Source organism: Physeter macrocephalus, chromosome 19 (genome assembly GCF_002837175.3).
Source record: "Physeter macrocephalus isolate SW-GA chromosome 19, ASM283717v5, whole genome shotgun sequence".
NCBI classification, from domain to species: Eukaryota; Metazoa; Chordata; class Mammalia; order Artiodactyla; family Physeteridae; genus Physeter; species Physeter macrocephalus.
Genome location: NC_041232.1, coordinates 35,167 through 63,037, shown reverse-complemented (window position 1 = coordinate 63,037; position 27,871 = coordinate 35,167). Strand labels below are relative to the sequence as shown.

General features: G+C 47.4%; 1 protein-coding gene across 2 annotated transcripts; it reads left to right on the top strand.

Moving 5' to 3' along the window:
• Positions 1-40: 40 nt before the first annotated feature.
• AFG3L2 (AFG3 like matrix AAA peptidase subunit 2) lies at positions 41-27,266 on the top strand. Of its 2 annotated transcripts, none has more exons than XM_024120863.2 (17): positions 41-222; positions 3,986-4,085; positions 4,498-4,575; positions 6,589-6,695; positions 6,833-6,985; positions 8,983-9,057; positions 12,187-12,311; positions 14,047-14,320; positions 15,608-15,745; positions 16,269-16,422; positions 17,387-17,494; positions 17,591-17,716; positions 18,385-18,495; positions 20,900-21,015; positions 22,384-22,584; positions 24,351-24,545; positions 26,631-27,266. In XM_024120863.2, exons 1-17 carry the CDS (start codon positions 106-108, stop codon positions 26,868-26,870), a joined length of 2,418 nt encoding a protein of 805 aa, XP_023976631.1. In that variant the 5' UTR covers positions 41-105; the 3' UTR covers positions 26,871-27,266. The 2 variants fall into 2 exon arrangements, with proteins under 2 accessions (XP_023976631.1, XP_054936636.1); XM_055080661.1 differs by lacking the exon at positions 41-222 and adding an exon at positions 3,725-3,742.
• The last annotated feature ends 605 nt before the right edge of the window (positions 27,267-27,871 follow it).

Below are 27,871 nucleotides of genomic sequence, written 5' to 3'. Positions count from 1 at the left end.
CGTAAGGTGGCTGGCGAGCAGTCCGGTGGCCTCAGTTCCGACAGCGCGCGGCCGTTTGCGGCCGCTCGCCCGTCAGCGCCCGGCCCGAGGGACGCGCCGGCGGCCATGGCGCACCGGTGCCTGCTGCTGTGGGGCCGGGGCGCATGCCGGCCCCGTGGGCTGCCCCTGATGCTCGTGCCTGGCGGCCGCGCAGGCCCCACCGAACGGCTCTGCCTGCGGACGGTGAGTCCGGCGCCCCCGGCCCGCTTCCGGCCGGCGACCCGCTTCCGGCCCGGCGCTGGGAGTCAAGGTCACGGGCCCTGCTCTCGGCGTGGGTCCTCGGCCCGGGTGGAGACGGGCCTCGGAGCGGCGGGGCTGCCCTGGGCCCGGGAGGCCTGCGGAGCGGAGCGCGTCGGGAGCCGGCGGCGAGGGCTCGGGGGTGGGGCTGTCGCCGCCCGGCGGACACGACGCCTAATAACCGGGGTCGTTAACGGTGTACCCACCAGAGGGGCGCTGCTTTGCCACCGTCAAGTCCGGGCTCTCAGAGCCGATGTCGGCTGTGCCCGCGGCGGACCCGCCTCGCACAGGTTGACCACGACCGCGCACGGAGCCCCGCGGGTGGTGGGCGAGCCCTGGGGTCAGTCGCCAGATGCCCTGGAGGAAGTGTTCTCAGTCTTTCCACGGAAAGGGCAGTGATAGCACCTGCATTCCTGATGTTTCCTCCTCGAAACCCCCTTGCCAGCCAGGGTTATTCGTCTTCGTTTCTTACTCAGAATGGCCGTGCACTAGGCCTTTTTTCCGTTTCTTGCATTACATCCATTTCTCTGTCTTACCTTGCTCGAATTCCTCTTTTGTCCCTTGTGAATATTGGACTCAGACATGTAATAAGCAGGTAGGGATCTGCCTTGTGAGTTTGCAGGGTTTTTTGTCAGGAATCTTATCTAAAAGGCCTTTCTCTCGAGTGGCACTATAGTTTCCGTGAATCTTCGATGCTGAGGTGTAAGTAAGTCTCCTGCTTGCGGAGGTCGGTGCCACATATTCCCTGGTATTGCCTTGAAGATCTGGGTGGGGACGCCAGGGCATTACTCTGCTACCTGCAAGGGACGCTGAGAGCACAGATTTTCCTCTGCGTTTGTCCATCTGTTAAAAGTCTGTTCTCACAGTGAGGTTCCTGGGGAAAAGATTTTGATGTGTGGTCTCAGGTATAATCCTCAAAGGGTTGAAACTGATGCTTCACAACTAAAAAGTACATCGTCAGACGTAAAACCTAATTCTCTAAATTGGGGTCCTCTGTACTTAAATTTTGCAAATTCATAATCTTTTATATGTATTATTCTTTGAATGGGCTTAGATTCGATAGAGGAAAAAAATTTAATTGATGGTTCTTTTGTAGAAAATAATCTCATCATTAAATACAGTCACGGGGGTTATTGCTAGAGGTATTCCAGGTCAGTGCAATTTGAAAAGAGAGCCTAAAGGGGGCTGATTATTCAGCAAGCTAATAATGTTTATGGAGTACATACCGTGTACCCATTTCTGTACTTTATTGTGATACAAAGACTTGCTTAATATGGTGTTAATAAAGAACCCTTGCTCTCAAGTAACTTTCAGAATGATTGGAAATGATAATGTAAATCTGGGTATTGCCACACAATTTTAAAAGTGCGTTTCCATATATTATCACATTTGACCCTCACAGTAGTATCCCTGGGCATTCGTCATTTTCTCCCACTGCAGGTACATGACTGTGAGTCTCCTAATATCATGAGATATGTTGAAGATCATCATGCAAAAAATCAGATTTCCAATTTCATCAAAATTAAAAGTTTTGACACTGTTTGCCTGGTGAACTGTGAGTCTTTCAAATCCCAGGCTAGGTGTCACTTCCCTGTGACACGCCTAGGTCCCTTAAACATGTACCCACTTCCTTCTCTGTGCCACCTCTGTACCTTTCTACTTAAGGTTTTGTATTGTTGCACGTGCTGTACCGTTCTGTAATTGATTTGTTCCCAGGACTCTTCCTTACTCTTCTGAGTTTCTTCGAGGCAGCACTGGTTCTGGTCCCCCTGTGGGCTCCCCACTGCTTGGCAGTACCTGGCCTGGAGCAGATATTCAGTGACTTGTTGCCCTGTCCAGCTTGGATAACAGGTCATTTCAATCCACACCCGTAATAGATTTGGCATTGGAAAATATTTATTCACATATGACACACTCTTATCCATTATTTATTTCTTAGGCCAAGTGTTCCAGCCGTCAGGGAGGGCCCAACATAACAGAAGCTCCAAGTTCTCTCAGACCAGCATTGCTGTCTACCAAGAACAGTATCAGTGTTTCTGTCCTACTTTGCTATTAATTGTGTATTAATTTGGAATTAAATCAACTCATTCTTTTTTGGTTTTTAGTTGATTATTTAATCCAGATATCATAAAATCCACCGTTTTCAAGTGTACTGTTCCGTGGTTTTTAGTATATTCATAAGTTTGTGCAACCATTACCACTATCTAATTTCAGAAGATTTTCATCACTCAAAAAGAAGCCCTATAAACAGTAGCAGTCACACGCCATTTCTCCCCAACCATTCCTCCAGCCCCAGGCAACTACTAATCTACAGTCTCTGTGGATTTGCCTATTTTGGACATTTCATATAAATGGAATCATGTAATATGTGACCTTTTGTGTCTGGTTTCTTTAACTTAGCATAATGTTTTCAAGGTTTCATGGTAGCATGTATCAGTACTTCATTCCTTTTTTATGGCTGAATAAAATTCCATTGTGTGCATATACCACATTTTGTCTGTTCATCATCAGTTGATGGACATTTGGGTTGTTTCCACTTTTTGGCTATTATGAATAATGCTACTATGAACATTCACGTACAAGGTTTTGTGTGGACATATGTTTTCAATTTTCTTGAGTAAGAGTGGATTTGCTGGATCATGTGGTAACTGAACTCTACGTTTAACATTTTGAGAATGCCAAACTTTCCCAAAGTGGCTGTACCCATCACCCCAGCAGTGCACAAGGGTTCCAATTTCTGCAGGTCCTCACCAGCACTTGTTATTGTCTCTCTTTTTTATTATGGCCACACTTGTGGATGTGAAGTGATTTTATATGGTTTTGTGGTATTTTATTTTTCTCATCAGACCATAAAGGAGGCAAGTGAGGATGGATACTAATGCAGGTGAACTTCACTTTTAACATTCTCACCTGTATGTAAAAGCTTGTCCTAAAAAATGGTGGTGTATTTTCACTTTTCAAAAAGATAGGATTACTTGAACTTTTCCACTGCCAAATTTGGATATAGCCCCTCAGTGGACCTTGCCGTTGATTGCTTTTAATTGTGCACCTAAATATTTAATAAGGAGCTTGTTCAGTTTGTTTACATTATACTCTGACTTATATAGGCAGTATTTACAAACAATTTTTAGCAACATGTTATTTAAAGCAGAGATAAATCTGTAAAGGGACTTGTCAGGATGACACTATGTTAAATACCTTTAGCAAATGTTACTAGTACAAGGACTATCAGTGACATTGGACCATAACTTTCTTGTCTTTGAACACAGATAAGTTTAGTATTGTCTTCACAAGCAGCATTGTTCTGTAATTTCAGGTAAATGACCTTGTAGTGTGGTAGACCCTGCAAGTGAGGCAGCAGATGTTCCATGTCAGAGTTTGCCTTTTGAATGCTACAAATTAAGTAAACAATGCCAGAGGGAATGTGTTGGTAGAGAATCGTAATTGGGCTGCAGCTCTTAATTAGGTATGATTTGAAGTACTCTCGTTTTCTGGGTGAAGTGTGTATCGCCTAGTTCTTGATGGACTAGAGCGGCCCAGGGCTGGACAACTCTAGTCCTCCCTCGGTGGGGGAGCTGTTCTATGCTAGTCTGTAACTTCCTGTTGAAGGGAGAAGCATTTCATCCACTTGGTGGTATTAGGAAATTAAGCTCTTTTCATTCTTACCTTGATGTAACCTTCATGCTTTTATTTATATGTTGTGTTGCAGCTTTATCGATATGCTACAACTCAAGCAAAAACCAGTAGAAGTTCTCTTCTGACAGATGTGATTGCTGCTTATCAGAGATTCTGTTCTCGGCCTCCAAAAGGTAAACATTCAGATGTGACTGTGACAGTGGACAGTCTTGTGACGGAGACTCGCTGTCAGGGGGCGTTGACAGGGCAGGTGCAGAGGCGTTGTTTCGGTTGATTCCTAAGTCATGTCTCCTCTATAACCCACCCCACCTCCTCCTGTGTGATTGTAGTGATGACAGTGTGTCACCTTCAAATGTGGCACCTTTGTTGGTAATGAGGTGGGCAGGCCAGTGAGGCCTTTTCCTCTGACTCCTCGGGGTTGTGAGCTGTATTATCTAGACTTAGATTTACTCCCTACATGAGCAATGTTATACTTCTAGCTTGTGCTTTTTAGTGATGAATCAGCTGCTTTAAAAACAAAGAGCACGTACACAAAACTTGATGAATTTTAGTTTGAGGATATGTATTTTTTTCCTTTTCTAACAGGATTTGAAAAATACTTTCCCAATGGGAAAAATGGAAAAAAAACTAGTGAACCTAAAGAAGTTATGAGAGAAAAAAAAGGTACCTTTTCAAAAGATTATATTTGAACTTACTGTTTTCCCCTAATATATGATGTTGCTGATAGTTTTCACTGAACAAAGAAAACCTTAAGTCAGTTCTGAAACTGTAGTCTAGGAGCACATATAAAATTGTTTCATTTTATCTTAATTTTCTGCTCATATTTCTTGTCATTTTTCAAATTGAATTAATTGAAGGTTACCTTAGAGATATTGGCTGGTCAGTATCAGTCATACCTAACTGCATATTTAGTAAGTACATTTGGCACATGTTATCAATACATGCAATTTACTTGACGTGTATTTTGAGTGCAGTGTTTTTCAAGTTGTTCCTCAGAGGCTTATCTTCCCTTAGTGACTCAGAGAGGGTTTGTCAGAGCCGGCGGCTTGTGGGCCTGTGTGTGTCCCAGGCCCTGCTCCCCTTTCACGTGTGATAGCACTTAGCACAGTGCCCGGCACTTGCTGGCATTCAGCTGGCATCGTTTCCTTCTAGGGAAATGTAAGGAAAAATAAAATACAGCCTTTGCTTTTAAGTGAACTTGGGTCTTGTTGGAGGGACAAGTACATGCTAAGAGAATGTGGAGCATGAAAGTCAGGCTAGAGCCGAGGAAGGAGCAGTGCTGTGTGGGCTTATGGAGTGCTGGTGACCGGGCAACTTCCTGTTGACCTTGGTTCGGGGCTGATTAATGGTGATTGGTCCACTTTTTAAATATAACCTATTGGGTACCTTTTGCATATATGTTACTTTGTCCTGGAGTACATGGGACATCATTCAACAAGTTTAGAAATGTGCCTCCTCTTTATTTCCCAGGCCTGGGCCTCTTAGGGGTGGGCTTGCCTCTCTGAGATCCTGCCTCACTTAAGATAGGGGTGTGGGAGCTCCCTGTGTGCATCTCGGAGGGGTGAGCACGACAGGAAGCCCAGGCCATGAGGCCCTGCAGGTGACTGGGTGCCGAGACCTCCTGGCCTGCACAGTGAGGGGGTGGCTTCCCAGGAGTTGAAGATGTCAGAACAGTATTTGTGGGTCTTTGAAAGGATGGAGAAGTGGGGGAAAGGGAAGGTATTAGTGACTGTATTAGTTTCCTAAGGCTGCCAGAACAAAGTTCCACAACTGGGTGTCAGAAGCAACAGTATGTCTCTCAGTTCTGGAGGCTGGATGTCCAAGATCAGTGTGTCGGCAGGTGGCAGGGTTGGTTTCTTCTGAGGGTCGTGAGGGAAGGGTCTGTTCCAGGCCTTCTCCTTGGCTTGTAGATGGCCATCTTCTGCCTGGGTCTCTTCATATCGCCTTTTTTCTGTGCATGTCTGTGTCCAAATGTCCCCTTTTTATAAGAACATTAATCATATTGGATTAGGACTCACCCATGTGACCTCATTTCAACTTGTGTATTTGGTGAAGACCCTAAGATCACTGGGGAGTAGGACTCCAGCAAATGAGTTTGGAGGACACAGTTCAACTCATGACAGTGACTAATTTCAGATTCTTATCAACAGATTTTATGGGGATGAGGTGGGTTTGTTGGTGGTGGCGGTGGTTTTGTTTTTGGCCAGTTATCAAAATCATGTCTTTCCTGCAGAAGAAATTTAACAGTGTTCACTTCAGGGCTTGGGGCAGGGCGGGGGCACCTACTTTTTATCTTCAGGTGGGAACTCAGGAATGTGCTCATGTGCACTCAGATCCCAGCTCTGTCACTTGCTCACTGTCACTGAGCACTGCACCAGGTGATCAGCAGGCACGTCAGCCCCTTTCTTATCTGTAAGATGGGCAGAGTCGTGTGTCTACTGGTCCTTGGGTAAGTGTGCAGCTCGTGAGACCGTGTGTGCGTGTGAAGCTCCGGGAGCCTCCCTGAGGGCTACCCCTCTCTCTCTTAGTCTCAGGCTTCCTCATAGCACTTTGTTTAGTAACTGATCAGTTGCCATGTGTTTTGCAATAAAACTTTATTAAACAGTATTAATGAAAACATGCTGAGATATAGGAAATCCTGCCGTGCCACTGTACACACTCTCTGTCTGTGAACAGAATCGAAGCCAGCGGCTGCCCCGCGTCCTTCTGGAGGAGGAGTTGGTGGTGGTGGAAAACGAGGTGGGAAGAAAGACGATTCTCACTGGTGGTCCAGGTTCCAGAAGGTTTGATTCCACACTGTGTGGTTGACGTTGGGGCTCTGGGGTGGCATTCATGGCATTGGAAGGGATTTTCATCCAGCACAGCATAGACCGTGTTGTTACGTTGCATGCTTCACAGAAATGTCTCCTTCCTTGCCCAGGGTGACATTCCGTGGGATGACAAGGAATTCAGGATGTACTTTCTCTGGACCGCCCTGTTTTGGGGAGGAGTCCTGTTTTACTTCCTGTTCAAGAGCTCCGGGAGAGAAATCACATGGAAGGACTTTGTCAATAACTATCTTTCCAAAGGAGTAGTGAGTATTGTGTGGGCCCGCAGGCTGCAGGAGTTCAAAGGGTGGGGTTCAGATGAGGCCAATAAAGTGATAAACAGCCACCAAGTTAGCCAGGCTTGTTCGTCATCAAGTCCCATGTTTGATTTTTCTAATGCTGGAAAGTACTGCAACCAAGGAACCTGTTTGTTTTGACCCAGCAGTCCCCAAATTTACCACGAACTCCTTTTACTTCTTTTCATGCTAGAGCCTCACTTTGGAGCCACTGCTCCTAACTGTTGCTCTGGCGTCCCCGTCTGCTCCCATCATTCCTCTTGTGCCCTTGGGTGCCTCTCCTCCCTGCACCTTTCCCAGCCTCTCCCAGCTCCATTACACCTTCACTGCTTGTAATCTCCTGTGGGCCTGGAAGTGGGTGAATAGGTGACTCAGTGTTTACAGTGAGAGCCATGGGCTCTGAGTGAAGGCCCGGGCATGAGCTCTGTGCCCCCGGGCTGGGTCTTTGCCCAGTGAGACCCTGTTTCAGCTCATTTAAGATGCTGTGGATTGTAAGGCACATGTTACTTTACACGTTACTAAGAAAGATTGAGTGAGCTGCCAGTGAAACTGTGTAATACCATCAGTTGTCAACATGCATCCCAATGTCTGAGAGGTTAAAATATGAAAAATGCCTATCTTAGAATTGATGAAGTAAAGTGATAGTAAGAGAACCAGGATTAGGCCTGCTCTGTAACCTTGGGGAAATGATTTAAGCTCTCAATACTGGATTTTTCATCAATGAAATGAATAAAATAAAGATATTAATACTTAATGAAATATAAAGAATCTAAAATTATTTTTAAAGGCTGTACAGTAAGGTGAGGATGGACAAAATGGAAACGATTATCTACTCAGATTTTTGAAGCAAGTGAGGCTCTCACATGTGTGATTCCCAGGTGTCGTGAGGAGCCTGCTTTCTAAGAAGTGACTCCTGTCCTTCGAGTGTGGGGACAGGTCCTGGCTCTGTAGCCACATTTCCTCCTGACCTGCTGGTTCTCTGCAGTCAGTCTGCCGTTGCCCCAGCAGTTTTATGGAGGGTAGAGTTCTCTAGTCAGTCATTTCCGGATGGTGAGCCCCCATTCCGCTTCCTCCTGGAACCTTCCAAGGGCTCCCTCACTTCGCATATTGGGCTCGTACCTTCCAGACTTCCTGCCAGAGCAGACTTCACAACGGCAGGAAACAGGCCCCCCCGAAAGTGCTCCACTCCGCAGCAGCCAGAGGCCTCGGGGTGAGGTGTGCAAGTGATCTTCAGAACCCTGTGTAGTTAGGAGCTTGCAGGAAAATCAAGTTTAAACAATTTTGTACCCTAGAGGGGCAGAAATTTAAAAGTCTTTTAATAGCAAGTGAGGACAGTAGTGTTTTGCAGAGCGATTTTGCCCTGCAGCCTAGCCGGACTGTGTTTATCTACAGGTACGTATCCCAGGGAAGTTCTTGAAGATGTGTCCAGATGGTATACACAGGAATGTTCACAACAGCATTGTTTGTGATGGGGGAGCATTTGAAACAGTCTGAATGTCTGTGAACAGGAGAATGGACCAATAACTTGGGGTGTACTTATAAAATGGGGTACCCTGCAGAACTGACATGTCAGCAAGGAAAGACCTTACAAATACAAGGACAGAAGAAAAAGAAAGTTGTAGAAAAGTACATGCCAGATGAGACCATTTTTAAAGTTTAAAAACAGGCAGAAGTGAGTGTCTGTTTCGGGTTGGGTCTCTGTGGCCCGGGACCAGGCCCTGCTTTGGGGTGGCCAGCACCCGCTGCAGAGAGCGGCCACCTCTGGGTGCCTGGGGGCTTCAGCAGTGTTTGTGATGTTTTCTTTCTCAAGCCGGAAGGGGGAACACGGGTAATCCTTACATTATCTTCTTTCTTTACTTTATATTCTTTTGTGTGTCTGAAATACAGGCATTTCAGATGAGCTTAAAAGAATATCTCAAGTCTTTGTGTAAATTTATGTATGAATATTTAACTTCTTAAAATTCCAGGTAGACAGACTGGAAGTCGTCAACAAGCGTTTTGTTCGAGTGACTTTTACACCAGGAAAAACTCCTGTTGATGGGGTAAATGACTTTATTAATTGATGTGAATTAGCTGTAAATTTACTTTTCAGATGTAAAACTGAAAAGCAAGCATTCCCTCACGTTGCGGTAGCCATCGATGCTGGCCGCGTCGGAGCTGGGCAGCGCAGCAGCCAGGATCCTCACTAACAGTGAGGATGTGAACGTTGTGTCCGTAATGTGTGCAGGGACTGGCCAGTGGTTTTGGTTTTGGTTTGGTTTGGTGATCACGTTGGCTATTCATTTAGGAACCAGTGAGTGAAATCTAGTTTTCAGTATTCCAGTATCTATGATTTTTCAAGACTGAGAAAACAGTTGTTTGGTTAAGAAAAAAAATGTTAAAATCTGAATTGCTTATGTCTTAAGACAGCTTTTGTCAAATCAGTTTAAGGAGCATTCTGGTCATATCTTTCCCAACTGTTTTTTGATGTTATATTATTTTAATTCCTATTTCTGTTCTTATTAAAAAAAAAATTTGTATTTCTTGTGCAACCAGTTTGAACTGTGTTCCAGAGACCCCAGAGTGGGTTGAGGGGATTATGGGGGGGAGGGGGGAGGGGGCAGATGAGGTTCCCAGGTGATTCCCAGCCTTCATGGACCTGACCCCCAGGCCCACTCCTAGCCCCTGGGCATCCTGCGATCTTATAGCTCCCCTAGGGCCAGCCCTCTTCCAGGCTGCATCCCTTCTATCTCAGGATGCCTTCGCTTCACCATTTCGTTGTCATTCTGCCTGGATGGGGCGATATTTAAGGAAAACGAGAACTGATGGTGACCATGTCTCTGATAACGTATCAGTAAATATAAGAATATCTGTAACGTCATAGGACTTTGGTATTTCAGTCACTGTTAGGAAAGTTGTTTGAATTGTCTTAATCCCCCCCCATTCTCTTTATCTTATGATGAAATGTTCATTAATAACCATGCTACTTTTTTTTTTCTCAGAACTATTCCTCAGACTTTTAGTGCTGGGAATTAAATTGGCACTCCCTTTCAAGAGGACAGTTTGGCAGTGTATTTATCAGCAGTTTTGAAAGTACGCATACACCCAGTAATTTTGCTTCAGTAATAATCCTAGGGAAATAATTAGGGATGCATGTAAAGGTGTCTGTGCAAGGATGTCCTTCAAAACATTGTTTATAGGGCAAAAAATTAGAACCATATAAACAGGACCATTCGGCCCCTGGTCAGCAGTAGCGGCTCCTCACGTCCCTCTTTAATCGCCTGCTGGGGCTCGGCTCTCAGTAGGGCCTGCTCCTCCCTGGGGAGCAGTTTTTACACTTAGTACTGGCATGCACGAGCATTTTCGTATTGAAATTCGTACCATCTTATAAATTACTTTGTATCACTCCTTTATATTACAGTTAAGGTTTTATGTTGATTTCTTTTCAAAATTGTGCATATTTCAAGATTGTAAAAGGGGTATTATGAAACCTTGAAAAAACAACATCAAAATTTCTAATAGTGTTTATCTCTGGATATTGAGGTCATGGATGCTTTTTATTTTCATTATGTTTGTGTTTCTTTAGTTTTTCATAGAGAATATGTATTGCCTGTTTAATAAAGACTATTTCAAGCTTTCGGAAACGGGTGTAAGATTTTCAGTGTCCAACTGCTTATGGCATAGCGATATTAATTGCTGTGCTGTGCTGTATAAGCACAGACTTTGGAGTCTGACACACTTGGCCTCAGATAAGCTCTGCTCTTTACTAGCTCTATGGTCTAACCCCTCGAAGCCTCAGTTTCTTTATCTTTAAAATGGGAGTGACACTAATACTCTTAGGGCTTAGCTCTCAAATGAGATTGTGTAGGTCAGTGGTGGTTGTCAAACCTCAATGTGCATAGGAATCACCCGCGGAGCTGGGACCCACCCCAGAGGGTCTCACCTAGGTCTTGTCCCTGGAATCTCCATGCTGCTGGGCCTTGGTCTGCCCGACTCTGATGTGAGGCATCATTTAGCTTGTTGCCCCTTTGGTGGTGGGAGCTAAGTTGGGGAGTGTTCTGTCGTTGACACATTTGGGGCCTATAACCACAGGAATCGTGTAGCTTTGTCTGTGAACAACTTACCGAGAACTACTGTTATTTGATGCTATACAACTTACTCGCCATCTTTTGTTTTTAGACACATGGAGAGAAACACCAGAGTGACGGCCCCCACTCAGTGACCCTGGTGGTGGAAGGGTTGCGGGGACGTGTTGCTCTTGTCTGTGTACACATCTCAAGTGTCTGAGGTTTACATGTTTTTTAGGCGTTCGCAGGTTAGAGGAGGAACAAAGTCTTTCGGGGCTGTGCAGTGCAGCTGATACTTGCCGGGTGCTGGGAACGGGCCATTGTGTGGGGAAGCTCCAGAGGTGGGAATGGTTGTGTCGGAGAGCCAGTGTGGCCTGCTGGTTATTGTCACTGGTCCTGGAGCCAGCCTGCCTGGGCTTAGAGCCACCCATTTCCTAGATGTGTAACCGTGGGCAGTGAGGTCACCCCTGTAGTTTTGTCCTCTGTCAAACAGGGACAGTAAACGCCAGCACAGTGGGGAAACTTGTGCTGGCGGGGAGCATCGCCATTGCCTCCAGCCCTTCGGGTGTCCCTCCCTAGGGTCCCAGGAACTCCCAGGTCCAGTGACTGGAGGGGATTTCTGTCCCATTGGGTGGAACTGCCTCCTGGCGGTCGGTGATAGCACCTCCTTCTGAGGACCCAGGGCATCGTGGTGCACCTGGGGCTGGGAACCGTCCCAACACCGAGAAGTGCCATTACTGCTGCAGGCTGGTGTTTAGTTTGGGACCAGGCAGCTAAGAAGTTCCTGGGAAGTGGACAAGAGGAAAAGGACGCTTGTTGGTTTATGAAAAGGGTTGTCTTTTCAAAGAGAGTTTTCATTTTTCGAGTTTACAATTTTAGGACCGTGGAGGAATGCTGCTATAGAAATGCTTACTGGCTGAGGCTTGTCAAGGGTTCTCACTGAGTGAAACTTAGTCACTGCATTGTTAAAACAAGTCTTGTGTTATTGTTGGGTTTTTTAATTTGTAAATTTGCAGTATTTCTGAAAAATTCTTGGAAAGTTGAACCCTTTGTGAATTGAATCCTTTGTTTCTTCTTCATTCCCCTATAACAAAATTAGGATATTTTGTTTTTCTGTCCTTACAGCAATATGTCTGGTTCAATATTGGCAGTGTGGACACCTTTGAGCGGAATCTGGAAACTTTACAGCAGGAATTGGGCATAGAAGGGGAGGATAGGGTCCCTGTGGTCTACATTGCTGAGAGTGACGGGTAAGAAGCGTGTCTGTGAACACAGGAGGCTGCCTGTGCTCCCGGGGCTCACTGTGTAATTTGTCACCAGGGGGCAGCATCACACTTTATATTCTCAACAGGCCTCTCAGTTTGGCCAGAGTTCTTTTCAACCATTAGTAACTTACTAGTTTGCTGGAGACCGGTTGATTTTCTACATGTTAATATTTATCTTGATTAAGCAGTGGTTTGGGGTTAACGTCCAATGCACCGTTCTTGAGTAGGATTTTAGCATAAAGAGCCCCTTTGTGTTAAAGAGTAGCATTCCCACCTTTTAACTATCCTTTACATTTATATTTCACAGAGTTTCCAGGATTTTTAAGTAATGCTTCTTAGAACTCTCTGGTCAAGAGCTGCTTCATCCCTTAAAGGTTATTTGTCTTTAGAAAGGCCACTTCAGGTCTGAGTCTTTCAGGAACAGCTTGTTGATTTCAGGAGTTGCTTGTCTTTGGGCTTATTTGGGAATACATGGCCTTTGAGTGCTCACCCATGTACGCCCTGGTAGATCTCCTAGTGGTGACCCCATTTGCATTAAATGCAGAACACATACCTTGATTTAGAGTTACCAGTTTGAGAGTGAAAGTAGAAATAAAGCTTAATTTTTTCGTACTAAGAGAGCAGAGGAAGGGGTAGCTAGCGTGTTAATTGAGCTGATGGTCTTACTCGGCTTCAGGGACTCTCTTGAGTCTTGGTGTATGTAGACCTGCAATCTACCTGCAGTATTTATTAATAGATCCAGCTAGCTGCCGAAATTATTTCACACGTGATGCAATATATCCCTTGGTCCCCGAGGTTATCATATAATTACTTAACTTTATAGGCTGGTCCTGAACATTACACAAAGTTTTGTTGCACCATTCCTTAAACCTTTACTGTCAGTGTGCTTATTTTTTTTCTCCAGAAATAAACCAAAGGTAAATTGTTCATGGTTTAAATGCTATAGCAGCATTTAAAATTTTATAATAGATGAAAAGTTAGAAAGCTAATCCTGGTTTTATTCTTGTTTTGTTTTGTTTTTTACCTAAACCATGTACCAGGTTTTGACCTAAATTTCTTAGGATCAGTTAAACTAAATTGCATTATGTTATCCAGTATATGTCTGTGCCCGTAGTTGTGTGGAAATTGACTTTATTAAGACAAACAGAAGGCAAAAGGCTGTAGGTCATCCCTGAACCCCTCCACCCAGGGCAGGCACGGGTTGGAGGGCACCCCTGCCCCTGGGTCTCTGTGAGCCTGCACGAGCTACCCAGAGACAGCTTTCACCACTGTTGCCTTCGCAAGGATTGAATATTTGGAAGACATCTCTTCAGAATAAGTTGATGCCTTCCAATAAGGGAACTGGAATTTCTACCCAGGCTAACACCAGAATCATGTTAAAATTGTTAAATGAGCAATTTGAACGAAATTTCTTTGAAATTTTGATGCATTGATAGTCAGTCACAGGTCTGTCCTGTGCATAAATGGTGGTTCTTGAGGTAGGAATAAAGCACCACTGGACAGCGTACGTGTTAAGAACAGGTTTTTCTTTGGTCTTACTTTCTGAGCTTCTCCTTCAGTGATACTGACACACTAAGAGTCTCCTTGTGCCTCAGATGTACCCGGATAGCCCAGTGTTGCACAGGCAGAAACTGTGTGCAGTTACGGGGTGGCGGGTCCCTCGCAGGGCAACCGAGCCAGGGCCGCCCGCCTGAGCGCTGCGCTGTCGTGTGGCCCCCAGCTCCTTTCTGCTGAGCATGCTGCCCACCGTGCTCATCATCACCTTCCTGCTCTACACCATCCGGAGGGGGCCGGCCGGCATCGGCCGCACGGGCCGGGGCATGGGCGGACTCTTCAGTGTCGGAGAAACCACTGCCAAGGTCCTAAAGGACGAGATAGATGTGAAGTTCAAAGATGTGGCGGGCTGCGAGGAGGCCAAGCTAGAGATAATGGAATTTGTGAATTTCCTGAAAAACCCAAAGCAGTATCAAGACCTAGGAGCAAAAATCCCAAAGGTAAAATGAACTTTCAGAAGACAGTTTTCAGCTCATTAACCCAAAAATCTTCTGAAGTATTTCTTGATCTCTGAAGTTACAATTTTATGAAGTTAGATTACTTATAAAGTAGCTCTTTTTCTCTCCTTCCTCCATCTTAACTTACTAGTCTCCGTTTAACTTGCGCGTCTCTTCAGGTCGGCTGTCCTGCGTGGATGTGTCTTCTTGCAGGTAGCGTGTGTTTCCGAGAAAATGTGTGTCCTCTCCCCTTGGTTTGCTGCCTTCTCCCTCCAGGGCAACTTAGACACCCCCCTCTCAGCAGCCCCGAGCACATTGCCTCTGCTGTGACCTCCCTGTCCCTCCCTCAGCACCATGAGCAGGCCTGGCCTGGAACTCAGGTACATGGTCCAGGACTCCGTGGAGGACAGACCTCCCCGCACCCACTGCGCGCCACGGGTAGCCTTGCCCATCTTTGTGTCCCCAAGGCCAGGCTCAGGCTTTAAGTAAATGAAGAGAAAATGTTTAACTAATTCTTTTAAAAACCCGTTAATAAAGTTTACTTTTAAAGGAGTCCTTTGTAAAGGGAATCATCACTTCCTTGATTTCATGTCCTGCCTGCCTCCATGGATAAAAAGTCACATTTTATAGTTTTATAATTTGTTATACTTGCGTACCTGTTCACATCATACTTAGGCATTTTCACAACTTAAGTAATTACAGTGTTTGAGCAAACAGTATTCTTTTTAAGTTCATCATTAGTTATTAGATTTTTACTTCATTTGTGAAATTTTAAAGGAAAGAAAAGCAAAATGTAAGTTGGAAGTGTGATATTTGTGTCTCCTTGAATTATTGAAGTAAACCTCAGGCAGTTTATTAGTAGATTCTCAGCTTAAGTCACCCTTTATATACTGTTAGGTCTAAAAAGCAACACTAAAAATCTTTAAAAGTAAGAGAGGTATTTCAAATTTCACATTCTTACCAAGTTTTTTAAAACAGTATAGTCTCTAATCTCTAGTAGTCTTTTCCTTTCTCTTCTCACTAATATAATTACTTTCTCTATGTTTCTGTAATATAATTTCTAATGTATTTCTCTATATTTCTCATATAATTTTCTTTCTCTTCTTACTAATATAATGTTACTAATATTGTTACTAATATAATTACTATCATTGTTCACACGTTTAAGAAATATTTAGCGTATATCACTAAAATTTGTAGGCAGATTTATACCTTGGAATTATTTATGGATATGCAATTTATTTTTCTGAAATTCTAGTCAAATGTACTTTTTCTTTTTTGTATCTGAAGGGTGCCATTCTCACCGGTCCTCCAGGCACCGGAAAGACACTGCTGGCGAAGGCCACAGCCGGAGAAGCCAACGTCCCTTTCATCACCGTTAGTGGATCTGAGTTCTTGGAGATGTTTGTCGGTGTGGGTCCAGCTAGAGTAAGTCTCACCTCACACTGTATTAACTCAGCAGGTCAGAAGGTGGGCGCAGGGTCCCCGCTGCCGTGGTCTGAGGGCGGGGTGACAGCTGGCGGGGCTCGGGAGGGTCATGCCTCTGCTGTGTGTACACGTCGCTGGGTCTTTGAGTAAACGTCTGCTGTTACTGCCTGCCTCGGGCGTGAAGGGAGCCCGGGGTAGTTGGACTTGTAAACTGAATACAATCTTTACAACTCTACTTGTTACCTTTTAGTAGGACAAAGATATGTAGCGTCAGTTTGTTGGTGTTCGTGCTTCTTACATAACAATAACTGAAGAGCTTTTAGAAATAATATTTGCTCACCTTACATTAGTTTCCCACCATTTGCCACGTGACTTCTTTGCTGCTTGTAACTTTTTAAATTTGTACTGTACAGTGTGTGACACAGGATGGCCTTCCTGGGGGACAGGAAGCTTGATGTCTGTGTTTTATTGGGAGGATAACACTCACTTGTCAAGTGACTCCTGTGCTTACATTTTCATCCAGGTCCGTGACTTATTTGCCCTCGCTCGGAAGAACGCCCCTTGCATCCTCTTCATCGATGAAATAGATGCTGTGGGACGGAAGAGAGGAAGGGGCAACTTCGGGGGGCAGAGTGAGCAGGAGAATACCCTCAACCAGCTGCTGGTGGAAATGGATGGTGAATGTTCAAGTCTTTTGTGTTTTGAACTGTGCTTTCTAATTGTTCTTCATGTTTCTAAAATGAGAGTCCTGTGCTGATAATAGAGAGCAAAGAGATTCTCTAAAATAAACAGCCCTATCGAAGGGCTCTTTTATTCCAGTACAGGTAATAGCAAAATAGTCTTTCCTGGCGGCCTGCCGTAACTTATTATTGGTGTTAAGATGGCATTTGTACCTGGTGCCAAATAAGAGAAAAACTGGTGAAATGCTTCACTAAAGAATCGTAATCTCATTCTCAAACCATTTATGATTCTGAAGGATCAGGAAAACCCATGGGTTAGCAAGTGCGAATTTGGCAGATTTTGAGCTTGTCTGCGTTTCTGGGCCGGGCATGGGAGCCAGACTGAGAAGGTGGGGCTGCTCCTCGGCTCTGCAGACCCCCGTGCACAGCAGAGCCCACCCTGGGGGAACGGGCCAGGCTCCTTCAGTGCCAGGGTCCTGGGGGTGATGGTCCTGCTCTGTGGCCACAGCATTGCCGTTTGAGAAATGGCCAGTCAGACGAGCAGGCTGAGCCTGCAGAAGAGGTTGGAGGTGGGGTGGTGCCTGCCTTCAGATGTGCAGTGAGTGGTCCCTGTGGCTCAGGGAGTTCAGACACTTCCTTTGCAAATTTAACCTTACTGATTTTTTAAAACTTTCTGAAGTTGACAGCATAATCTACATTTCTAGTTACGTAAATTAAAATCTTTGGTAAATTTGTTTTTAGTGGTTGATCCTTAAATCTTTAAGTCTTATACTGTATATGACTTAATTGTTAAGGACAAGATGAATAGTAAGAAAAATCATTAAGTTTGCAACTTAAAAAATCACTAGAATAAATAGAAAACTAAAGTGGTGTGTCTTGTGCTCATACGTTCTGGACAGGCACTCTGTCACCTTCCTCCTCACGGCATTTAACAATGGTGATGCCTTTGTTCTGTTTCCAGGCTTTAACACAACGACGAACGTGGTCATTTTGGCGGGCACCAACCGACCAGATATCCTGGACCCCGCGCTGATGAGGCCGGGGCGCTTCGACAGGCAGATCTTTATCGGTGAGATGGTTTTCCCTGGATTCAGGCCAGTTCTTGTGAGGAGGGGTGCAACTGTTTCACTATGGTTTTTTTTTTCCTTAAAAATAATTTCTTAAGGACCGCCGGACATAAAAGGAAGAGCCTCTATTTTCAAAGTTCACCTCCGACCACTGAAACTGGACAGCGCACTGGAAAAGGAGAAGCTGGCAAGAAGACTGGCATCCTTGACCCCAGGATTTTCAGGTGGGTGATCATGACCTGCTGTTGTGTCTACAGGATGTGACCCTTCCTTTCTTGTTCCCTCTCTCCCTTCTTCCTAACTTAACATGAAATAGAAGGGACCATCTATCTACAGCCTGAGAAGGTTATATACACAGGCACAGGCACCTTCAATGTCCCCGGGGCCTGACTTTTTAATATTTTTTGTTGAGCACATACATTGTGTTACGGCCTATTTTCATCCTTATATACTTTGTCTGTAAAGGTAGTTTACAGAGACCTAAGGATCTAGAAAGCTTTCGGCAAGCTTCTCACGTTTAACTTTCGTTGTTTAACTAAATGCATTAGGTCATTTTAATGCCTATGTATTTCATTATATTTCAGCAGATTGCCCAATATCCGCTTAAGTCACTTTCCCAACAGAGATGGTGGAACTAAGTTGATGGGCATTTTAAAGCACTGTCTTAGTTTGCTGTCATTGCACAGTCTCTAAAGGTGGAGGGCTGCCTGTGGGCATCTGTGTACTGCTGATACTTGGAGCGTGCAGTTAGGGGCCGGGTTGTGCCAGGCAGGACTGAGCGCTACAGCCTGCTGCTGGTGGACGGTTGGCCCGGGTTCCCTTCTTCACAATGTGTGACCAGTGAGCTCAAGTGTATTTGGCGGTTGAGCCATTGTGTGTGTCCCTTTCACAGGAGCCGATGTTGCCAACGTCTGCAATGAAGCTGCTTTGATTGCTGCGAGACACCTTTCAGATTCCATAAATCAGAAACACTTCGAACAAGCAATTGAACGAGTAATTGGTGGTAAGGCAGCTGGTGGGACCCACGACCAAGGGCAGATGGCGTGAGTTTGAGGCCGGGGCGTGTATCTGCCCAGGCCTGGGGCTCGCCGGCACCCTGTTGGATGGGTCTGAAACACCATCCTCATGCTGCATGGGCGGCAAGCAGGGAGGTGTCCTCCCCTGAATCTAGTTTTTCTAAAACACTCACAACCTCCCTGTTTGAAAAATTTCATCGCATGAGTTAAATGTGCTCTAAGCTAGATATAGGTGATGGATGAACAGCTGTAACAACTGTTTGACCGGGAAATGCTCACCTGTCAAGCAGGGTTGGCCAGTAATGTGTTTTCCTTGCTTTCTAGAGAGCTTATAGTTAATACCGGTAAAAAGATAACTAGCAGTTCGAGAACTTGGGCATTCAGAGGAGGGAATAGCACTGCAGACAGGAAGGCTCCACAGAAGAGCGAGGTTTAAACTGGGCTCAGGAGGAGGAGGGGATGTGGTGTGAACGAGGGTGAGCAGAGGAGCAGGTCATGGCCTTTGCCTCACGGCGGGAGGTGAGTTGCTCAGACTCCAGTTCCTGTGGGAAGGAAGACAAAGTGGAGAGAGGTGTTGAAACCTAGATTTCAGCAAGCCTTGAGTGGTAAGCTTAAGAGCTTGTTTTACGGCCAGTATTGTACTAACACGAGTTTTCCTGAGCCACTGAGTAACAGTATAGTCAGTGATGGTTCAGGAAGATGCATCTTTGAAGAAGGGGCGTATCTGGAGGCAGAGCCCCTACTGGTCCTTAACGTGCGGTAGTGGACGTGAGCGTGGGAGCCCCATGGCCACAGGTGGGAAGGGCATCCTCGGGGCTGCTGGTTTGGTGGGAAGTGAGCCGGGGCGGGATGTACCCGTGGGGTCCTGCGCACGGCCGTGTTTCCCGTGGTGCGGGGTGGGTGAAGGCACGGGCCACACAGCCGACAGCCGAGAGGGAAACGGCTGTCAGCAGAGTTTCCGAAGCTTGTTTTGTGCCACAGGCCTGACAGGCTCATTAACAGGTGAGACAAGGAGTAGGTGCCACTGCAGGGGGGCTGGGGGGGAGTTGTAGCAGGGCCGAGTGAGTGACTGGACCGTTTGAGATTGGTTAGGGAAAAGAAAAAGTCTAAGATGACAGTTGTGAGTGGAATTAAAATACCTCACTGTAAACACAGAAGAAGACTATTTGTGTTCTTTTAGGTCGGGGGGGAAGCGGGGGAGGGGGGGTGTCTAGTAGGAAAGTGAGTTTGTGAAAGAGGCCAGGGCGGGTTAGGGAAAAGAAAAAGTCTAAGATGACAGTTGTGAGTGGAATTAAAATACCTCACTGTAAACACAGAAGAAGACTATTTGTGTTCTTTTAGGTCCGGGGGGGAAGCGGGGGAGGGGGGGGTGTCTAGTAGGAAAGTGAGTTTGTGAAAGAGGCCAGGGCGGCTGGTGGGGCAGAGCCCTTGGCCTGAGGGGCACGGACGTGCCGTTCACGCTCAGCCGCTGGGGCCAGCACGCGCCCTGTGACGGGATCGCGAGCTGAGGAGGGGAAATCCTGTGACAGGCCGGGGGTTCTTGTGTTTTGGGGGCATGAGAACTGCGTGTCTGTGTCTGTGGAGCACAGGGCTGTCCACCTGCCTCTTCCCACCCACTGCGGCTCTGTGGCGTGTGCGTGTCCTGGGCTGAGTCCTCGGGAACACAGTTCGCCCTCTTTTCTTTTTCAGTCTCCCAGACTCCGTAACGTGTTACCAGTTGAGAAATTCTCAGATGAGTACCTGGAACACGAGAAAGCTGGTGTCACCTGTGAGCTTTGTATCAGTACAGACTACAGCCCAGAGGTGCGGGCGAGCTCTGCGTCCGCCTTCATCCAGGCTGGAGTGGGGGTCCTTCAGTTCTGGCAACACGCGGGCCGGCTCGCGGGCACCTCCTCAGGGCTGCTCTGCGGCTGCACTGCTGGCGGTGCCGGGCTGCTGCCTCTCAGGGGCCTGGCTCTCCTCCCACCCTCGTGTGCCCGCCTCCTCAGCCGGGTCCTTGTCTCCCCCTACTTGGTGATTCCCAATGCCTAGACTGGGCAGTGAGCTCTTTCCAGATGTCTTCGTTTTCTGTGAATTTTATGTGTCAAATTGACCCTAGTGTTGAATTTTACTTTGCATTTCTGTTTACTTCTCAAAATGAGATATGTGACTCGAGTGGGAGAGTAGGAGAAAGTGGGCCTCGGGTGGGGTAGTGAATGCGTTTTGCGGTGGTTGTATATTTTGAAGTTGATGCTTTGCTTTGTTCTGCCCCTGATTGGGAATCTTCCATGGTCACAGGCAGCTTGGTCTCTGAGTCACGATTTAGATGAGACGCTGTGTGGTATCGTGTAAATCTCTTTTGATGTCGGTGTCACTAAAGCAGTGGGTTTTGTTTTCTGTTCTGTATGTCAGGCTTAGAGAAAAAAACTCAGGTTCTGCAGCCCGAGGAGAAGAAGACGGTGGCATACCACGAGGCTGGCCACGCAGTTGCCGGCTGGTATCTGGAGCACGCGGACCCCCTCCTGAAGGTGAGGCAGTTGGTGTGGAACAGATGGTGGCCACACTGGGCCATGTGGCAGGAACATCTGCTGATGGTGTTGGGGTGAAAGGGTCACGCAGAAGAGTTATAAAGTTTGGAAAGAAAAGTGTGCAGAAGCTGGAGGGGTTTACTCTGGAAAAGCAGTTGCTACCATGGGTCAGGCTTGGGCGTCTGGGGCTCTCTTGCCCAGGGGGTTTCCCTGACTCCATAGAAAAAATGAAAGGCAAGCCACACACCCTGGAAATACTTGTAGTACATGTATATGACAGAGGATGTGTACCTGGAATACATGAAGGACTCTTAAAATTCAGTGGTAGGGAAACAAGCAACCCTGGAAAATAATAGGCAAGATATATGTGCATGTACTCCCGAGAGAAGGAATAGGAATGGGCGCTAGGCGCATGAAGATACCGGATGCCCTAAGTCACCGGGAGGTGTGGGTGGAACCCTGCCGAAGCTCCACATGTCCCGAGGTCAGTCCAGCTGGACCCCATGCCTGCGGGCGGGCACCTGACCCGGGACAGCCACCGTGGAAACCAGTTCGGCAGTTTCTCATAAAGGTGACAAATGCTTCCAATACAACCAAACGGTCCCACTCCTGTGAGTTTACCCAAGAGAAATAAAAACATGTCCATGGAATACTTTTACTGCTTTATCCATAATAGCAATAAACCGGAAAGAGCCCCGAAGTCCCTCAAGAAGGAGTGGATGTTTGGTGTGTTTACCCAGTGATTGCTGCGCGGCTGTAGAGCCGAGTGCACTGTTAACACAGCCGGCAGTGGGGGTGGGTCTCGGGGACAGTCACAGAGACCACACAGTGAAGTCCCTACTGTATGAGGCCATTTACGTGCAGTTCTAGAAATTGCAACTCATCTGTGGGGGCGGGGGAGGGGATTTCGGGGAGAAGAGGAAGATGTTTTATATCTTGGTTGTGGGAGGAGGCTGTTTGTCAGAACTCACGGAACTGTAACCTGTAACTGGGAGCATTGATTGTAAAAATCAAAGGAATCTACTCAATTGCAACAAGAGGACTAGAAAACGAAGGCTGCTGGCCCCTCTGTCTGCCTCCTGGAAAGCGGGGTAGGCGGGGCCGGCATCAAGTCTGGAGGGGTCGCCACTCAGCAGCAGCCCTGTTGTCAGGACTGAACACTTCCAGTTGAGTTTTATAAGAGACAAGAAATACTTTATAGACCTCTCGGGTGAGGTTACCCTAAGAGAAAATGCTCTCCTGGACGGGCCCTCCCACCCAGCTCCAGGCCGAGGCTGTGGTGCTTTCCTCGCCAGTGAGTCTCCCTGTGGCTCCACATCAGCATCCAGTGGCCGCTGTCCTCAGCGCGCCGTGTGTTCTCCTCATCAGGTGTCCATCATCCCTCGGGGCAAAGGGCTGGGCTACGCGCAGTACTTACCCAAGGAGCAGTACCTCTACACCAAAGAGCAGCTCCTGGACAGGATGTGCATGACTCTGGGCGGCCGCGTGTCAGAGGAGATCTTCTTTGGGAGAATCACAACCGGCGCTCAGGATGACTTGCGAAAAGTGACTCAGAGTGCGTATGCCCAGGTGAGTGTGGGCGGGGTAGTCCTGCATCCTCACCTGCACCAACGGCTCTGGAACAGCACTCCTGTTTGACTGGTCTAGGCTTTCCAGGCAAGGGTTACTTCTTAAGAGAAATCCATTTTAAAACGATCAAAACTTAGGAAAAGAAACTCTTGTTTTGAGAGTTCGGTCTTTCAGGTTTATTACTTAGAGTGTATAAAGCACATCAGTAGAGTTTAAGTTCAGTTACGAGCCTGTGGGATCCCGCGTGGACTCCCTGGTGCCTGTCCCTTCTGGTCCTTTCTGCTAGGAGCAGCCATTCCCCTGTTTACTTTAAGTTTATCCCGGGCACCTCCATCCCCAGACAAGGTCATTTTGCTGTCATGGAACTTGATGTCAGTGACTTTCTTTGGGAACTCCTTTTATTCGTATGTCAGCTCTTCTGGGCCTGTTACTTTCCCATACCTCTCATTTTTCTTGGGACTTCCCTGGTGGTCCAGTGGTTAAGACTCCAAGCTTCCAATGCAGGGGACGCGGGTTATATCCCTGGTCGGGGAACTAAGATCGCATGTGCCGCGCAGCACTGCCAAAAAAACCCAATAATTTTTCTTAGGGCATTTGTTTGTTGGGGTTGTTTGCTCTTGTGTTCTTTCTAGTTTAATCTCCATTTTAAAAAATAACTGTAGGGCTTCCCTGGTGGCGCAGTGGTTGAGAGTCCGCCTGCCAATGCAGGGGACACGGGTTCGTGTCCGGAGCCTGTGCTGCGCAGCGGGAGAGGCCACAACAGTGAGAGGCCCGGGTACCACAAAAACAAACAAACAAACAAACAAAAATAACTGTAATGTTTTCTTTTTTTATTTCCTGAGTTCTAGCACCTCATCTAAATTTTCTGATTCTGACTTAATGTTATTCTTTCTTATCTTCTGTCACCTTCCTGATTTCGGTTAGCCTATTCTGAAGTTGTGGGTTACAGTTTTCTTCTGTTTTATGGACGTCCCTCCATCCCACTTCCCTTATCTGTGTAGACATTATTCTGCTCCTTACTTTTTTCTCATAACAACTTTGTAAGGGATTTTTCTGTTGCCCACTTTTACATGAAGTTTGTTTTCCTGATCTCTTAGGAAGGAGGTGGATTAAGACAGTTTTTCTAGTTTTACGGTTTTAGAGTTTCCTGCTGTTTTCATAAATTGTAAAAAAACATGACTTCCTACTTTCTGATCTGTTCCTGCTCCCCTCTTTTATCTGCGCCTTCTCTTTTCTGGTCAGTTTGGATTTTACTTCCACAGCTTCTTCTTAATGTGGGGTTTTTGTGTGGTTAGTATGGGGGTTTCATGGGGTACAGGCTGGGCCCTGTGGACTCAGGGAGAATGCCGACGCCCCTCTCAGGTTCCTGGAACCTGGGCGGCGCGGGAAGAGCCTCTGGGCGGCCTGGGTGGTTCCTCCCATCTGTCGGATGCTCCTTGCCTGTCCTCACCTCCCCCCGTGCAGAGCGATTTCAAGCAGGTCTCGTCACCATTGGGGTTTGTCCCTGCCTGTTTGCCGCCTGCCTTGTAGACGTTGCCTGTGGGTCTCTGGTCTTGTCCTCCCAACCTCCATCTACGCAGAACACCCTGGTCTACTTGGCCGACTCATGGCTGCCGTGTCGTTGCGGGTAGTACTGCAGTGAGTGAGTCGTTGCGAGTAGTACTGCAGTGAGGTGTGTGGATTTCATGTCAGTGGATTTGCTGCCATTTTATAAAAACCTGTGAGCAGAAATGGATGCCCACCACTAGTCACACATTCTTTTTCAGATTGTTCAGTTCGGCATGAATGAAAAGGTCGGACAAATCTCCTTTGACCTCCCTCGTCAGGGGGACATGGTGCTGGAAAAGCCTTACAGCGAGGCCACGGCCAGATTAATAGATGACGAAGTACGAATACTTATCAACGATGCTTACAAGAGGACAGTCGCTCTTCTCACAGAAAAGAAAGCAGATGTGGAGAAGGTGGGTGCCGGCTGCACCAATGATTCTCTGCATGGTTTTGCAGAAAGAGTTGAGACTGATGGCTTGACTGGTTGGTTGGTTTGTAGACACCGATGTCCCCTGTGCCTGTTAATCCCAGGCTCCTTCCTCCATCCTGATGCTGTGTCTGCTGTCTCTGTGGGGCTGGGGGATGTGGGAGGAGCAGCAGCGGGCATGATCCCGGCTCCCGGTTCTTAGGAATGTGAGCGCAGGATTAACGAAGTCTGTTCACAGCACCAGACACACAGTTGAACCTGCAGTCACCCACCAAGTGCTTCCAAATGTGGAGCCCGGTGGCCTGATCGGGAATGACCACTGCTCTTCACCTCCAGAGTAAAGAGGTAGTGGAACAGCAAATGAAAGAATTAGCCAAACTAGATATGCAGGACCTTTGCTTAATTATGACCTTCCATGAACAAACATTCATTGTATCTTCCATGGTTGTGCCTCATTTGATAGCACTTTCAAAAGGGAGGGAGCCTTTCTAATTCAGTCGATTTCTTGCATCCAGTAAACCCTTAATTATTCAGAATCCGTGCAACCAAACGGAGAATCTTTTGTTTTTTAAATATTCCACGCTCTCATGATAAAAGCACAGGTGAAAAGTCTTCTATAAAGGACTGATAGAGAAAAAAGCTATTCTAAGATGATGCCGTCCAATCAGCAGATCTTCAGAGAAGCCCACTGTGAGCTGTGCCGGGCAGAGCCCGAGGTGCCTTTTCAGAGGTGCCTTTTCACAGAGCGCGGGGTAGGTGGGAGGAGCCTGCAGCAGGGGCTCCGAGGGGAGAGAGCAGAGGGCAGAGAAGGCTGACATCCACCCTGACGGCTCATCAGGCTACAGTGAACATGGGGAGGAGAGGAGGACTCGCTGTGTGGGGCCTTAGTGAGCGAGGAGGGGGTGCAGAGGGAAGGGCAGGACAGGGTGTCTGGGGCCTCCAGAGCTCTGCGGGAAACACAGCTCTGGAGCTAGAGGCGCCCTTCATGGAGATCTCATCCAGCCCCTGTGTTTTATAGTCGGAAGTACTGAAAGAATCTGGAGTGGAAATGCTTAAAAACTCATCATTTAAAGGAGAGAGTGGCAGGGACTTCCCTGGTGGTCCAGTGGTTAAGACTCCGCGCTCCCAATGCAGGGGGCCTGGGTTTGATCCCTGATCGGGGAACTAGATCTCACATGCCGCAACTAAGAGTCCACACATTACAACTAAGACCCGGCGCAGCCAAAATAAATAAATAAAAATAAATCTTTAAAGAAAAAAGAAACCAGTTTAAAAAAATAGAGTGGCAGCAGGGTGCCATCTCCAGGGGGACAATCAGAGGCCAGTGCAGAGGCAGCCATGGGTGTGTTTTAACTTCCTGAGATGGTGCAGTGGTGGCAGCAGAAGTAGAAAGGCAGTGGTAACAGCGGGTCTAACGTTACCCTGTTCCCTGTCCTCCTGACACCGTCCCTCACCTCCCCACTCGTAGTTGGCAGGGGTCCCTTTTTCTGTGGCTGTGTGTCATGTCAGTCCTGTAGTTCAGCCACACAGAGAGCAGAACTTCGAGATGCATATTTTCACGTTAATCTCCTGCTTCATATTTTGTCTCTGCCTCATTTGTCTTTATTTTTGTCAACCACCTTTAAAAATTTCCCTGTTTCCACCCTTTCCCCCACCCCCACCCCCAGTCACTTGCATCACTTCCTCACACTTCCTGGCAGGATTTCTTTCTGCTCTGTAAGCCAGAGGGAGCTCCTCCCCTCTTTGGAAGCAGGTGGGGCCCAGGGACACTGCATCTGGTTCTCCTCCCCGAGGATGTCCTCCTGTGGCGTCAGGGACAGAGCTCCCCCACTAAATCCAGGGCACAGTCACGGGCCACTTGGATGTACCACACTGTGCAGCCGCGCCCTTCGTGGGGACACGTGTTTTTCCAGGATTTTTGCACATCTTATTCTAAAGCGACATGACCGTGAATATCTCTTTTCAGTGGTCCTAAACTGTTTTTTGGAAGGGGGTTGACTGTAAATAGGAGGTGATGAGATTGGAGAGACGTTGCTGGGTGACTGTTTAACCGCAGGTGTTCCCATTGCAGGTTGCTCTGCTCCTGTTAGAGAAAGAAGTGTTAGACAAGAACGACATGGTGGAACTCCTGGGCCCCAGACCGTTTGCAGAAAAGTCTACGTATGAGGAATTTGTGGAAGGCACCGGCAGCCTGGACGAGGACACCTCGCTGCCTGAGGGCCTGAAGGACTGGAACAGGGAGCGGGAGGGCTCAGAGGAGCCCTCGGGTGAGAAGGCTGCCAGCCAGGCCCAGGGCGCTGGCCCCGCGTAGCCAGAGCTGCGCCTTCAGAGCCGCGCTCGCCTGATGGCACAGTGGGAAGTGGGGTGCTTCGTCCTCGGCCTCGGAAGTCACCCGGGTTGCGGGGGAGGGCATGTGCCCCAGCCTCGGGCTCTCCCGGTCTCTGTCCCCGTCGGGTAGGGGTCCTCTCGCTGTCACCTGCTTTTCACTCCCACCTCCCTTCAGAGTCTCCCTCTGTGATGGGCTATAAAATTAGGAATATTTTCATTTGATTTAATATTTTAAAGATGGAATCCGGGTCACAAGTTGCTATTTTGTGATGGAATGGTTTTCTACAGAGAGCTGTATCATACTTAAAAATATGAATGTATTGTGTAAATACGGCTTCTTTATGTCAAAAATAAAGTGTAAACACTGCACTTTTTTCCTCCTGAGCATACAGTGTCGCTGATTATGCTTGGGCTACTTCTCAGAAAACGTAATGGGAAGGAATTGAATGATGTCACTGTTTAGGGTCTCAGGTTTGCGGTTCTCTTCAGCTCCCATGAGATGCTCAGGAAGTCTAGATTCGTTCATCCCGGAGGATGAACTCGGGGTGTGAAGTGTGTTGGCCCGAGTGAGTCAGTGAGCCCGTGACAGCACATCCTCACTCGGCCGACCATGGCCGGGCCTCGGTCCCACGTGTGGGTCTGCAGCGGATGTATAACCACCGCTGGACTAGCCTAGGGCCGGATGCAGGAAAGGTTCGTGGGGGTATAAGTGCTGGGGACGTACAAATGGGGACAAGGGCTTTTATTTGGGGGTGCGCTGCTTTCCATAGCCACCAATTAAAGAATCTCAGGGCTGCCCAAGAGCCTCCAATGGAAGAGAAGCCCCTCCCTGCGTGGAGTGGGCTGTCAGGGCTGCACCCCAGGAAGGGGCGGGTGCTGTCGGGGAAGCAGAGGCTGGAGAGACAGAGGGGCACTTAGGGTTAATTGTGACCAGGTTGTTCCCGAGTTCAGAGCTGCACGTCCAGTACGAGGCGGCACCTTGCG